The sequence below is a fragment of the Sebastes umbrosus genome, chromosome 1 (genome assembly GCF_015220745.1).
Source record: "Sebastes umbrosus isolate fSebUmb1 chromosome 1, fSebUmb1.pri, whole genome shotgun sequence".
Lineage (NCBI taxonomy): Eukaryota > Metazoa > Chordata > Actinopteri > Perciformes > Sebastidae > Sebastes > Sebastes umbrosus.
Window position 1 is genome coordinate 9098103 of NC_051269.1, and position 15794 is coordinate 9113896.

At 37.8% G+C, this 15794-nt stretch overlaps 1 protein-coding gene across 1 annotated transcript; it reads right to left on the reverse strand.

Moving 5' to 3' along the window:
- Positions 1 to 4921: 4921 nt before the first annotated feature.
- Positions 4922 to 15284, reverse strand: LOC119494035 (solute carrier family 2, facilitated glucose transporter member 11-like). The gene is made up of 12 exons (XM_037779645.1): positions 14671 to 15284; positions 14019 to 14117; positions 13097 to 13257; positions 11363 to 11487; positions 11145 to 11274; positions 10717 to 10865; positions 9301 to 9488; positions 9053 to 9163; positions 8249 to 8350; positions 8093 to 8168; positions 7307 to 7434; positions 4922 to 7188 (listed from the first exon to the last, which is right to left on the reverse strand). Exons 1-12 carry the CDS (start codon positions 14707 to 14709, stop codon positions 6964 to 6966), a joined length of 1533 nt encoding a protein of 510 aa, XP_037635573.1. The 5' UTR covers positions 14710 to 15284; the 3' UTR covers positions 4922 to 6963.
- Between the last annotated feature and the right edge of the window lie 510 nt (positions 15285 to 15794).

Consider the following 15794-nt stretch of genomic DNA (forward strand, 5'->3'; position numbering starts at 1 on the left):
CAGAAAGAAAAAAAACAAATCTGGTATCTGTGGCTGTCGCAGAACTGTAATAAACCCGTCCAATCGTTTCATTCGGCCTGAATGTAATGATAGAGCGGCCTACCTGCCTGCCTGCGCGCACTCATACACTCATTGCCGGAGTCCTCAACAAGCTGTTAGCTTGACAGCTGTGAGTACTAACAATAGCCATGTTTGTTGTTTACGTTCATAATGATAATTTTGGAGGAGTGGCTTTGGAGGGAGTCCTGAATCGACGGGTTGTCAGTGTTGCCGACTTGGCGACTTTCTCTCTAGATTTCGGGACTTTTGGAGCTATTTAGCAGCTAGTGCTGCTAGCTGCTTTCATTGGAAAAGAGTTGGCAACACTGGGCTCATTGTTTGGGCTGGATCATTTTTAAAAATCTAGTGTACTCTTGCATAGTTTCTCAAGATCGCCCACCCTGCCTTTATGCTACCTCGCTGAAGAAAACAACACCACAGTGCTTTGTGTGCCAAAGCCGAGTTAATTCTGGCACAAATTGCATTAGTGTTAGATAATAAAAAGTCGGAGCAAATTCACAAATGAAAACCAACCACTCTTTCTGTCAGAAATTACAAATGCCAACAAATTGTCAGTGGAAAAAAGAAAACTGCATATAAAAGCTCCAATAGCCTCGGCTTTATTTATTTTAGTTTTGCTTTTCACATTCAGGTCTTTAAAAAGACTTGTAGTCCCACTGGTAGAATCAGTTATTTCATTATTTGAACAAAGTATTTGAGGAGTGTTGTCATTCACATTAACGTGAGCCGTTGTGAATCTTAATCAGAGAGCACAGTTGGTACACGGATGTGATAGCTGGAGGGATTTGTTTTCTAAATGAAGCACATCTACTGGCAGCTCATTTGGACGTGAAAAGCTCTTTAATAGATTTTTAATTTGATGATTTGTAAATTATTTATAGAAAAAAATTGTAGAAGTAAGGAGAAGAAAGCCATTATTACTATGATCTATCTATACTGTGTGCAGAATACTTTTGAAAATTGAGTTTTTGCCAGTATAACCTTTTTATTTAACCTGTAAAGTTTGTGTTGAGACATGCCTTGAGCTTGTTAGGAATGAGCTCTGTATCCCTCCTACAATGACAATGTTTCCAAGCCTTGTTTGTTAGGTATTAAATCAGCTGTGTACATTAAACAGGGACCAAGGTCAGGTATATTTTCAGTATATATTTTGAGAAATGTAGATTATATTTTATTAACTTATTCATGCCCTCGGTTTTGTGTACAGTTTTTTCTTTCTTTTTTTTTAATTGTCGAACAAAAATCTTGTGATTTGCTCGTTTTGATAATTTTTTCACTCTAAATTATGTTAAATAGAGATGTGTGGTTATGTGTGTGTTGTGCAACAGCTAGGGGGGTTAGAAGTCACACCCTGATCCACCAGCCTCTAGACCGACCAAACCTAATGCTACTTTTTACAGAGTCAAGTCATTGAGCTCACTTTATTTCTTCTTTCTCTTCATCACCTGCACTTCTTGTATCGCTCATCCACTTCCTGTCAGAGTTGCTTGTGCTTGTTAGTAGATGACATGTCTTGTGTTTCCACTAATGGTCGCTAGGTTAAGGCGCGAGCTATCCATCCGAGTGTCTCGCAGTGAAAATGTGTTTTAATCCAAAATGTTGAACCAAGACATTCCTGTGATGTGGACAGATTTAGTTGAATGAATGGTTCCTCAAATCAATACACAACGGGAGCCTCACATCTGCTTCTGTTTCTACGCCGCTGAATTGGTTTTGCATCTTAAAGAGGCTCTATGGAAGAATCCGATAATTGCTTGTTAACAGTGACACTTGTCGCTGTTAAGTCAACAACAGTCAGAGTCCTGTTGCTCGTGCTCGTGCTCGCACTATGTAGATGCGAGCGAGCATCGGTCAACACAGCGAGGCGACACACGAGACTGAATGTGATTGACAGGCATCATGTTGATTAACGTTAGCAACATTAGCCGGCTAAAACCACAATATCACTTTATATTTATTTCACATGCTTGACAGTTAGCTGACCAAACGTAGGTCCCTCCATGAATGGAAGGCCCGGCAGATGTTGATCCTATAGTGTTACATTTTCCTGCTTCAGCCTCCCGACCGTGGTCAGAAGGAACAGGGGAGACACCGTAGTTTTGGTCTCCTGCCTGGTCCGGAGTCGGTAACGTAACTCGCTCCGGAGTTAACCCCCGTCGCTCCACTCAGCAGCAGGCTAGTGGACTAGTTGCAGCATTTATTTCTGTACAAATTACAACTTCCATTGTACATTCACTTGATATTCTCAAATCTAAACTAACTCTCTTCCGCTCCGCTGCTCGCTCGTTTTGCCGCCGCTCACTCTCTCCTGCTTCACCACTCACTTTCCACGTACACACACACACGCCCGACGTTGGTCACGTTCCTGTTTTGCGAGACAGGCTTCACGAACTATAACTTTTTTTTTTTTTTTTTGTGCTTCCGTGGAGTTTGTGTTGGAGTCTTGAGTTGTGGTGGGGGGCTGGTTGTTTGTTTTCGTTAGCGGACTCCATTTCTAATCAACCGTTATCGCTATCGTTATCTAATCCCTGTAGCTGCGCTATAGAAAGTAGGCACATGCGAGCACGTATAACCTCACATCTACTGGGACAGCGGCCCAAGTCCTTCACATAAAAAGCAGTCTACAGCTGATAGAGGAAACACAGAAAGTCGCGGAAGGTCTCATTTTTTAGGTTACGACGTGGTCAAACCTTCATTTGCAATAGAAAACGATTCATACGTGTAAAAAGTTACATACAGTCCCTTTAAATAAGCCGACAGCATGTTACTGATTAGAAGAAATTGTGTGAAGATCATTTCCTGTAAGTAATGATTAATTTGATTCTGGTTAAAACAATCAAAGACCCTTTTCATAATCACGACATACTTCGTCTTAGTCTTGTATATACTGAAACACAAAATAAGCAATCACTATCAGAAAATTGGCGTCAAAACTTTGCTGGCATTTCTGAGAAGAGATCTCCACCAAAAATTATAAGATTCACATAAGTTGATTAATATCGTTCTCATTGGTCTGTGTTTTTTCTTGTGTTGTAAAACCTGTACCATGATGCAAATCAAACCCAGTCCATCAGTGAAGGGGCTAGCAGTGTGCGTGCGTGCGTGTGTGTGTGTGTGCGTGTGTGTGTGTGTGCGTGTGTGTGTGTGTGTGTGTGTGGTGATGGTCTCTGTAAAAAGAGAGTGTGCACGTCTGTGTGTCTGTGTTTTTTGATCTGTGTTTCCTGCTTTCTGTTTAATTATTATTTGTGTGTAATTTAGTTTGTTAAATTCAGTACATTCCTATATTATTTATGGTTATGTTGTGATTGTAACAAGTGTATATATCATCCATATACACATTATATAAATATATATATATATAAATATATATGAACAAACCAGTATGATCAGTGTTTGTCAATGGTGGTCCTGTACATATATAGATTTTTTTTGTTCTTCTTGTCCATCATGTGGAGGGATGTTAAGTTATGGCCATTTGATTGAAAGTGTAAACTGCATGTTGTGGCATGCGAGCTGAGCTTTGGGGACTGAATGTCGATCACTGGTTGGTGGCAGTAAACGTTTCGCTGTTCGCCGTACTGTCACTCTGCTCTGGTAGCGCTCACACTGCCAGCTGCACGACTCGCGTCTTTGACCAAGTTTGTTTTTTTTTCTCCTTTTTTGATCCACTCTGCACTAGTATATATATATACTCCTTAAAAGGTGATAAGGGTTGTTTTTTTGTTATTGATTATTTGAAAACAAGTGGAAGATGCTGTAAGGAAATAATGCTCCTTTTGTTTGTGTTCTTCACCGGGACGTCAGATTTTTTTGTTTAACTCATGTTGGTACTCAAGTGTAAAAGGTGTTTTCGTTGAGTATTTAGGCCTCAATGTGTTTGCTTTCTGCTTTTTGGTCTGTTGCAAAGTGCCTTCCAAATACTGATTGTGCACAGCAGTGGATTAAAAAAAGGTTCTCTTTTCTAAAGGTTAAGAATTGTACAGAGTGACTTGCATTGACACTTTTGTATAAAAACACACACAGAAAATGTACAATATGTTAACTTGGTATTTTATCATTGTACTCAACAAGATTGCTCTTAAGACATGTGAGCTACATGTTTTGTTATAACGTCTTTGGACATATTTCAATATAAGCATACTTTTCTATAGATATTTGTTTTTGTACTCTGTTATTGAGTCTCATCTCTCTTGTTGGTACAGAGATGAGCAGCAAATAAATTGCAATTGAAAAAGCTCCTAACTTTTCTTTTGTAGTTATTACTGCACTTCCATGTTGGTGGTGAAGTTTAACTGAAACCGGTAGACAAACACTGAGTCGGTCAGCTACTATTCTAGTAAGTACAGGTAATATGAATCATTAGTTCATATTTAATTCTAACATTATATTCATGTATAAATTAAAGGCCTGTAGGGGTAGTTACTGTGATTTACATGACTTGCTCAAAGTGTCAGGCCAGTGTTAAAACTGCAAAATGAAATTATTAACAGTTAAAGGTTATATTAACATTTTTATGTAGACGAATATTTAAAATAAAAACATCCACAGAGCTTTTAGAAGGTGCTGAATAAAAGTATGGCTTTTCCTGAAAAAAAAAAAGATTATGATTGTGTAATTAAAATTTAAACAAATTTAAATGTGATTTAATAATTTAAATCATTTTGACGGATCCAAAATGAATGTTTTGTTTATCTCTGTGGAAGATATCAGAGCCAACAGTAAAACAACGTTGGTATCACGTGGTATCTCTGGGTCGTCAGTTAGTGTGGAAAAAAACGGATAAATGGCCGAGATTGAGGTTGTGCCTGGCAACGACTTGTTGTGAAGTAAATGCAATGGAACGAGGGAGGGAGAATGAGACTTCTAGTGGCTGAATGTTATCAATGTTATCAATGTTATCAATAGAACCTTTAAAAAGGAGAGAGAGGTCGTAACTGTCAGAAAGACCAATGAGAAACAGGCACAAACTGCTGCAGGTAATCAGCCAAATGACAATCCTCTGTGTTTGTGTATGTGGGACCTGAACATGCTGATAACTCACAGAGAGACCTGCTGAGGTGACACAAAAACCATACAGTAAGTCACTGAAAGTTTTTCACTTTGACAGACTTTGCTGAAGGTGTTGATATTTCATTTGTGTAGATCAAGTAAAAGAGAATTGGCAGTTTCAAAAGTCCCCACATGTGTGTTTTTTCTCGACAGTATGAGAGGTAAAAAGACACGGCAGTCAATGGGACGGTTGAAGGGCTCTCTTGTTGCCTTAAGTTAAGCAAAAAACTGAAACCTCCCAAAAAAGGTGTGTGAATGCTGAAAGCTGAAATAAATTGCAAAGCATTGCTGAAAATGCAGAAATCTGAAATGAATTGCCTGAAAAATGTGAAAACTCAAATGCAATGCTGGAAAACCTAATGCTTTCTTTATTGAACTCATGTTCATTAACAGAGGTACAGATACAGAGACAGTTGAACAAAAAAGAAGACAAAAACAGTGACATATATATTTCATAATGCCAGGGTTTGTGTTTATGTTATAAACATATTATAATCATTTAATAATTTATAAGTCTTACTGGCTTTTTTGTTTTTAATATGTGGTATGATGGTGCTATACTGTTTAAATTCATTAATAAAATGCAGGAAGTTGGCTTGGTTCCTGGCCATTTTGTCTTATGAATGAAATTTTCCCAAAATAATAAATAATTGTATTATATACAGCATGTTATTTTCAATCTTATCTTGATTAAAATATAGCATTACATCAAACATACAGTATTTATTTCAACATTCATCTTAAGTTTCTTTTGTAGAAAGTTGGCTACAGAACATTCTTGTAAGATGTACAGTGAAAAAATAGATGGGAAATACTCTCTTCTATATAGAGAGTTATCAATAATCAATATCCAGCTTGAATCTTCTAACACAAGTTTTACTGGAGAAATTCTATGTAATATCTTGAAAGACACTTCCTTAAGTTTTTTATTAATACAGTATTCATCACACATTTTCCAAGCGTTCTCCCACTATCATCAGATAAGGAAGACCAAAAACATCTATGAAGGGACAGAAACATAACTGAGTGTGTTCCTAATAGTTCTGTTGGAGAACTTATCTTTCAGTATTTTAGAACCTCCAATATAAATATTTTCCACACAATCTTCTGAGCTGAAATGTAACACTGGCAGCATTGGAAGCTGAACTTCATAACCTAGAGAAACTAAGAGAGGAGACCTGAAAGACATTGCTAGAAAACTGGAGGCTAAACTGTAATACTGTCAAAGCTGGAAGTTGAAATGAATTGTATGAAAAGACTACATATGAATATTTATTCCACAGTATTTGCTTCCACATTAAATCAATATATTAAACCCTTTTTGTTTTAGTTAGGCTTTGTTTCATGTTGATTAAAATGAATAAAGTGGTCAAATTGTATTATTTACAGTAGAAAATAGCATTTTTTGTAAGCTTAGAACTGTAATTGCCCACCTAAGAAGACAGGAGAGCAGATAAAGCAAACAACCAGAACAAAAAGCTAATTAGATAATTTCATACATACTGTATTTGCCACATTTTAAGCAGATAACTACTAAACGAGACAGTATACAGATGCAAATGTTTATACATTTACAGACTTCACATTCTTATTGTCAGCACTCTGCGTGTCTAATCTGGTTTTAATATTTATAATAATCTGTTAGATGGTCATACTAATAGGTAATAATAATAATAATATTAATAATAATAATAATAATAAAATAATATAATATAATAAAATACATTTATGTTTGTGTTGAATGACACACAATAAATGACATTGTTGTATATTGTGTTTAACTGAGGAGTTCATACTCAAATGTTGATGCAAAAAATGCCACAGATGATAAATACACTATAAAAAAAAAACAAGTTACAATTTAGTTGCAAGAGCAATGTCAGTCCTTTCAATGTCAGTCCTTTCAATGTCAGTCCTTTCAATGTCAGCGCCCTTGTTCTTGTAATTCAGTTTGTTGAAGTCCTCCATAATCTCTACCATTGTCTTTCCTTTGGTCTCTGGGATAAAATATAACAGAAATGCTGCACTGAAAATGGTGTAGACCACGAAAATCAGGAAGCAGAACTGGCCGAGTCCATCCTGCATGGATACACAGAAAAACAGAGTGTTAAATAAAGTAGCTGACATGATATAAAAATAGAGATATAATGAGTACGGATTATTTGAGGCAACATATGACACACAGCAGTTATCTCACCACAATGTAGCCGAACAACATCCCCACAAGGAACATGCAGAGCCAGTTGATTGTCCCACTGATCACATACGCAGAAGGACGCCATGCTTGTAGGAAGAGGTCAGCAGGAAGAGCCATAGACACCCCAGCTTTAACAAGATGAAAGTAAAATAAATAAAAAATGTAAAAAAAAAGGTAAAACTTAATTTAATAGGTCTGCAAATTTCATGGTAATTAGGTGATAATTAGAAGGTAAACTATTTGAAATTTCTTTGGCATGACTGCCAAATTACCCCAATATTTACCTCAAAATGCATCAAAAATTACTTTATTATACACATTATTTAATAATTATATGCTAAAATAGCATATAATCATTAAAATAGGGCCCTCAGGCTTGAGAAGCGGCTCTTCATCGGAGGTGGAAAACCAAAACTAATAGAAGGCACTTCTGATCAGACACAAAAAGTAATGATTCAGGGAGTTTTTTAAGAAATTTCAAATTAGTTATTTGTTAATAAATTAAATGTATTATTATATTATTAAATGTATTAAATCAATTACCAGCTATTGGGAAATAGCAGAATATAATTATTAAATAATGTTTATAATAAAGTCATTTTTGATCAATTTTGAGGCAAATATTGGGGTAATTTGTCAGTAATTCCAAAGAAATCTCAAATAGGTTACTTGCTATTTATCACCTAATTACCATGAAATTTGCAGACGTGTAAAATGAAATGTTACCAAAAAAAGATATCTGAAATGTTTCAGTGTTGAGGTGAACGAGCAACAGAAACAACTCACAAGGTCCAATTCCATACATGCAGATGACACAAAAGATCAGGCCGATGTTCACATACGGGATCCATGAATTCAGATGCTGTATGAAAAGAAAAAATATTTATGATTTAGCCTCTACAACAGAGGGTGGAGAAGGGTGCACTGCTGGAGTGTATTTACCTTGATGGACAGCATGACAGTAAGTGCAACCATGGTGACACCCATCATTAGATAGCCGTAGCCCATCAGCTTCTTTCTGCCGGCACGATCTATCAAGAAAGACTGAGACACAACAGGCAGGTCCAATATAACATGTTTTTCTTCTTCATAATACAGGACTTCACACTTTCACTTTTACCTACTTCTTTTTATATAAATCTATTGATTGAATTTTCCAAGTTATGTACAAAAGTAGTATCCCAACATACAGGAAATAAAACCCTCAAAATAATGCACAGAATAGGAATGCCCTCTGAAAGTGACCGATCCCTCCCTACAACAGACTACAACAACACATTTACAATGCAAAATGATAAACCAGTGGAATCACAATATAAAAAGAAATTACTCTAAGAAATAAGCCCATAAGAGGCACTGCTATCACTTCTATTAATACTATTGTCCCAGTAACTATGGAAAAATAGGATATGAAAGGTGTCCACATTTTCCTACTTTTTATTATTTTGTTTTACCAATTTCTATAATTTAATTTAATTTAATTTAATTTATTTTATTTTATTTTATTTCATTTTATTTAATTGATTTGATTTGATTTGATTTTAATTAATTAATTAACTTATTTAATTTTAAATTTTTTAATTTTTTCATTCATTTATTTATTTATTTATTCATACATTTGACATGGACAGTGCGCAGCTTCTTAGCTGTACTGTGCTTAGCTAATTTCCATCTATAGTCCCTGAGCAGGTCAGTCAGTGTAATTTCTTGATTCAGTTTCAGTTTCTACTTTGCAGAGATACTTACACACAGTGATACGGTGATGAGCTCAGTTGCTCCAATACCAATGGCCAAGTAATGCATCTGGCTTTCATGCACTCCAGACTCTTTGAAGATGTCAAAGGCGTAGAAATACAGCTGGATGAGAATGAAATATTAGAGGCCATTAAACTGGATGAAGCGGAAAATTGAACATGCTGTGCGAACCAGAACTCAGTTGCTAATAATGTATATATTCATATATATCACAAAGGGTAAAGCTGAGATGAACCTACAGCGTTGATGCCGCAGAGCTGAACACCAGCACAGGGGATGACCAGAGTCAGTAGCTGCCACCTCACACTGCGAGAGGTGAGCACGTCCTTCACAGTCTTGGCCTGCTCGCCCTGTGTACTCTCTCTCTCTTTCTGCATGTCGTCCAGCTCCTGCTTCAAGTTCTCCTCCTGCCACAGCCACTGCAAGGCTTTTACATGCAAATACACACACACACATCCTGGATCATACTGGAGGTTTAATAGTGTGGTTTGGTAGACTGTCTATGCTTGACCCGAAGCCACTTAAAGGAGCAGTTTGTTGGATCTGGTGGCATCTAGTGGTGAAGGTGTAGATTGCAACCAACTCAAGCTTCTCCAGTGTGCCAAACATGTAGGAAAACTACGGTGGCTGACGGGAAAAAGTGAATGCCCTATCTAGAGCCAGTGTTTGGTTTGTCCGTTCTGGGCTACTGTAGAAACATGGCAGCCGGCTCCGTGAAGCGGACCCGCTCCATATACAGTATAGATATAAACGGCTCATTCTAAGGTAAGGAAACCACAATGATTCTTATTTTCAGGTGATTATACACTAAAAAAACGTATTATTATTATTATTATTATTATTATTAATACTTAAGTGGAGGGGAAGGTGATGATGGACAAACCTGCCACATGCATCTCATGATCTGCGGAGCAGCAAGAATTAGAGTTTTCCCAGACAGCAAAGTTAGTCCAGATAGAAATATCTCAACAACTGTTGGATGTATTGCCATTATATTTGTGTACACGTATTCATGTTCCCCAGAGGATTAATTATACTGACTTTGGTGATCCACTGACTTTTCTTCTAGTGCCACCAGCAGGTCACAGTTTTCATATAATCAGTGAAATATTGAACAATAACAATGACAATTTTTGGTGCAGACATTCATGGTTCCCAGGTGATGTATCTGACTTTAGTGATCCTCCAACGTTTCCTTTAGTGCCACCATGAAGTTGACATTTGTGGTCGACAACTATTGGATGAATTGCCATGAAATTTGTTACAGACATTCATTTCCCACACAGGATAAATTATAATAACTTAAGTGAACTCCTACTCTAAATGTCCCGTGGGTGTGAATGTGAGTGTGAATGTAAATGTTACACACTGTTACCTTAACAAAATTGTTAAGCTTAAAATAATAGGGAGCAAATCAGCCGAGAACGGACAAGATGTACGGTGCAAATTGCAGGAAGTGTTAGATGCACAAGCCATTATTACAGACAACACTAATCCAGGCCACCATTTGTTGTCAACGCTATCACAGCACTGAATATTGGATGAAAGCTCAGTTCACAGTAAGGAGAGGTAAAAGACAAATTACAAAAAATGTCTTAGTAAACTTTATAATGCAGTGTGGTTATGTAGATACAGAGTCTGCTGTGTCCACTCACCTTTTTTGCAGCCTTCAGTGTCTCCTCTGTCGATGTAAAGGTATCGAGGTGCCTCAGGGAAGAAAAGCAGCGTCACAAACTGCAGGACGGCAGGAACACCACTAAGAGCTAAGAGATATGGCCACATTTCCTCTGTTCCCATCAGCTCCCTAAACACAGTGTGAGACAAAGACAATCTGTTAGGTAGCATGGACAAAAGGAGATACTGTAGATCTACGAATTGGTACTGAAAATACAGTAAGTAGGATAGCTTAATGCATCGCTGTGTGCTGCTCGTTCTGACTAATTAGTAAGACAACGTTTATACGGTATTGCGCTTTAGTCTGGAACGAGAAAAACAATTCAGGACAGAACAACTGTAAATGGACAACTTGTAACTTCCTAAATAAGTAAGTATGATTATTAAAGTGCCATCAGTCTGTCCTTACTTGATGCCAATTATTTGACCCATGATCTTTCCAAATCCGATGAAGATTGAGCCTGTGAGAGTCATGAAACCTCTGAGTTTCTTTGGAGAACTCTCCCCGAGATACATGAGGTGTACGCTCAAGCCAAGACCTGCGGAGAGAGAAGACAAGGTGAAGAGAAACGTGAAGAAAAAAATAAAGAAAATAAAAGGTAACACACGCTACACGTCATCACATACCAACATTATATCCATAGAGAAATCTTCCCAGTAGGATCATCTCAAAAGATTTGGCCATGCGACTGAAGAGCATGAGAAGAGCAGCGACCATCGCCACAACGTTGTTGATCAAGAGAGCTTTTTTCCTGCAAAATCAAAAGAAACATCCACTGCTGACGTAGTTTACCTTTCATGTTGTATACTACCCACTGCAACATCTACTTCTATTAAAAGAATACTTCAACATTTTGGGAAATGCACATACTTCTCTAGCTGAGATGCTAAGCTAAATTGGTTGCAGAAATGCTTGTTAACAGCGACACCTGTGGCCGTGAAGTCAACGAAAGTCAGCATTGGGCTCGCGCTTGTGCTCGCTCTAAATAGACATGAACGAGCATCGCTCAAAACAGTGAGGCGACACACGTCAGCTAAAACCACAATATCACTCTATATTTCAGCTGCTTGGCAGTAATGTTAGCTGACCAGACGAAGGTCTCTCCATGAATCACTGCTGATCCTAGTGTTGGCTTTTCCTGCTTCAGCCTCCCGACCGCGGCCGGAGGGAACAGGAGAGACACCGGAATTTTGGTCGGAGACGATAACGTGTCTCTCTGCGGAGCCCCGTCAATTCACAAGACACGGGAAACCTCTGTTGGTCTGGAGGAGCTGCAGCAGTTATATCTGCACAAACGTCCACTGTACATTCACTAGATATTCTCAGAGCTAAACTAACTCTTCTGCAGTGTGTAGTGAGCACGCATGCACGTGAGAGTGATATAGCGAGAACGAGCGCGGTGTGTGAGTGAAAGCAAGCAGGCAGAGGAGCAGAGTACAGCAGAGACTCCGGTCCTGGAGACCAAAGCTACGGTCTCCCCCCGCGTCCTCTGACCGCGGCCAACACTGTTTTGCAAGATGGGCTTCACTAGATATAACTTTGAGGTTTTGGTGCTTCCGTGTAGTTTGTGTTGGAGTCTTGTCTGAACAGCGAAGCCACACGTGAGCGCGCATGGGAAACCGACCCCGATTGATCTATACGTGTAAGAAGTTACAAACAGTCCCTTTAACATGTTATATCGTTTGTTTAGTTTGTACAAAAAATTAAATTGTGGTTTTAAAGGGGGTTATGGGCCAGACTGTTTCTTGACCAAATGCTGGTAGGGGGATTATTTTTACCTTTGCACAGAGCCAGGCTAACGATAGCTGTTTCCAGTCTGTATGCTCAGCTAAGTTAAAGATCTCCTGGCTGTAGCTTCATGTTTAACTCACAGACGCGTGAGTAGTATCTTCTCATCTATAACTAAGCAAGGCAGTGAATAAGTGTAACAAAAGCTGAAATTTAATACGTAAATATCATATAAATAGTAGGCCTATACCAACATACTTTATTTGCTTTTTTGCCTTTGAAACAATTAACTTATAATTTTTAAATCATTATATTTTCAATCTTTGTTGCTGAAAAAGTCCCTTGATTCTTGCCTGTTGTATCATGTGAAAATGCTGACAACAGATTAATGTTGTACTAAAGGTGAACATTAATGTTTTTCTTTTTCTTACAGTTTGCTAACCATACTTTGGGCTCAAAAACAGATGATTCAGACAGGTTTGAAAACAACAAGTAATAGTTGAGTGTTTGCCATTAATCAACAACCATATCTAACACTACAGATTAAGTGTGTGTGTCTGTGTGTGTGTGTGTGTGTGTGTGTGCGTGTGTGTGTGTGTGTGTGTGTGCGTGTGTGTGTGTGTGTGTCTCACCGGCCGTGGGTGACGGGAAGGCTGCCGCTGTGAACAGCCCCGGCCCAGGCTCCGAGACTCAACACTGCCACGATGAAGGACCAGATGAGCTGGTTGCTGGACTCATCTACTGGAGCTCCATACCTCCACAACCAGGTGTGGTTCACGAAACTCTGAACATGCTGCAGAAAGGTCAGAGGTCAAGGGCACATGTTATTAAAGTGGCCTTCTGATTGGTTGCTTCAGATAAATAATCCATCACAGTGAAAAAAATACATGTATTTTGGATTAATTTGATATTTTTCAGCCAGTTTGCTGTTTTATGACTTTTCTCTCCTGATGCTACTATAACACTTAGTATTTATCCTTATCCTGTAACTTGTGGCCACCCTGGCAAAAATATGTCACAGTCTCACTTTAAAATGATATCAATATTATAATAATAATAATATGTGTCACACCCCTCCCTATCTTGTATAATAGTAATAATAATAATAATAATAATATTTGTGTCACAACATCCCATCTTAAATGCATCATGTAATAAATATAATAAAACAATAGATATAATTTATACCATTTAAGTGAGAATACCAGCATTAAAATAAAACTACATCAAAAATGTTGTAAAAGGTGGACAATTGTATCTTGCATGTAGTGAGGTGTTCTTTATAGCAATAAGAAACACTATTCTGGTGCTATGAAGCTACAACAAAACAGGAATTTGAAAGAACCACATTAATGAGTTGTTAAATGATCTTACTCATGTCTGTTAGAAGAATAGCAGCACAAGACTAAAATAGGACCATGATGTCTCCGTCTACGCTGACTGTGTGCCGACACCAATAATGACAATAATGAAGAAGGGAAACAAACTAAAGTGAAAAGAGGGCTGTGCTCCAGGTTTCATGCATTCTTTGCGTCTAACTGATAGAAATGTTACCACTGCTGGAGAAGCGATGACAGAAACTTGAAACCCGTACTGAAACGACCCCCCAATACCCAACACCAACGCCAGCAGATAAAGCCTCCAGTACTGCAGCTGAAATGTAAAGTGGAAATCAGATATACAGTAACAGCCTTGCTTTTTTAACTAGAGAGACAAGTTTGACTAGACATATAAATCAGATTATCAGATTAAAAAATGTAAAAGTATTTATTAGATTAAACATGATATAAAATTAGCTTCACCTTGACGAACTACAACAGGAAAATGTTATTAGTAATATGACAAGGATGATAAGATGATTATGCTACATAAAAATGTACACTTAAAGGGCCCATTTTTCTGCTTTACAAGTGCGTTTAGTTTTTAAATTTTAAGACGACCTCATTTAGCTAATAACACTCAATACAGGTGCTTAAGTGAAATGTTCATGCCAGAACTTTTACTTGAAATAGTATTTTTTATTTTGTAGAATTAGCAAAGAATCTGAATACATCCTCCACTAGTGCATGTATTTGCACGTCATTTGTTGCTACATACACTAAGTATACTTGTACTTAAATGTGTCATATAAATACAAATTGACTTGCAGGCATTTAGAAATACTGGATCACAGGTAAAGTGTTTTCTTGTAACAGTGTTCACGTACCTTTCTTGGTGCATTGTCCATTTTCTGTGCTGGCTCCATTGATCCTGTCTGCAGAGCAGCAGGAGAGGACCATCTTATATAAGGGTGAAGTTATTCACCACTAGACTTTGGTTGTCCATTCACGTTATTAGAGCAAGACCATCACGTTCATGACGCGCGTGACCAAACGCTGCACTAGATTCAACCTGGTCTGTCTGGTTGATTCCTGTGATAAGTCCAGTAGGGTTAGACATTAGTGGGAGGGAGGTGTCTTAAAAAAAACTAAACTAAGCAAAATACACATGCAAAAAAAATATAAGATTAAGTACGCTTAAAGGGAAAAGACAGATAAAGGACACACAGGGTTGGATGCGTAGATGAGAGGATCATTTGCAGCATTTTTAAGCTTGTTGTACATCATTAGTAATCTTATGTAAATACAGTACATGCACACATTGAACTGATTTTATACACGACGATCAGGTTACTCATTGAAGAAGAACCCTTCCTGTGAATACAGTTGCATAATGTTCCCTGTGGCTCTGGAGGAGCTTTGAGTAGCATGAGAAAATAATAAACTTATGTCAATAGCACCTTTCAAAATCAGAGTTACAAGATGCTTCACAATACCACCTTACAATAGAGGAGCACAGACAGCAAATCATAAAACAAATTAATTAAAAGAACATCGTACACGGAAAATGTAATAAAAACAGGGATTTCAAGAAGTGGTCAAACATTAAGAACAACATAAAGACTTGAACAGATATACTAAAGCCAGTCTGTACAGGTTTTTTTTTTTTTATAAGCTTTTTAAACTGAGGCACCGACTCAGCTGTTTGTAAATGAATAGTAAAAGCATGATCCCTCTCTGCTTTTAGTCTGGACCGAGGAACTTTTAACAACATTTGATTCTCTGATTTGAGGGGTCTCGGAGAAGAATAAGCCAGACCCTGTAGGGATTTAAAAGTAATCAATTCTGTAACAAATGGGGAGCTGTTGTAATTCGGCCATGACTGGAGTGAGGTGTTAAGAGGAAAATTGAATTTTGAAAGCTCTGTGTTCGTACAACAAAGAAGAGTATGTGTATGTCAGTCTGTGGGGTGGATTTGTGGAATGGGTTAGGTGATGGGTTGAAGCGGAGC

Excerpts from the sequence above, each read along its gene's own strand:
- LOC119494035 (XM_037779645.1), bottom strand. The coding sequence starts at position 14,709 with ATGGAGCCAGCACAGAAAATGGACAATGCACCAAGAAAG. Across the intron at positions 8,351-9,052 it reads TCATCACCGTATCACTGTGT|TCTTTCTTGATAGATCGTGC; the intron begins GTAAGTATCTCT and ends GTTGTGTCTCAG. Across the intron at positions 7,435-8,092 it reads CATGTATGGAATTGGACCTT|CTGGGGTGTCTATGGCTCTT; the intron begins GTGAGTTGTTTC and ends ATCTTGTTAAAG.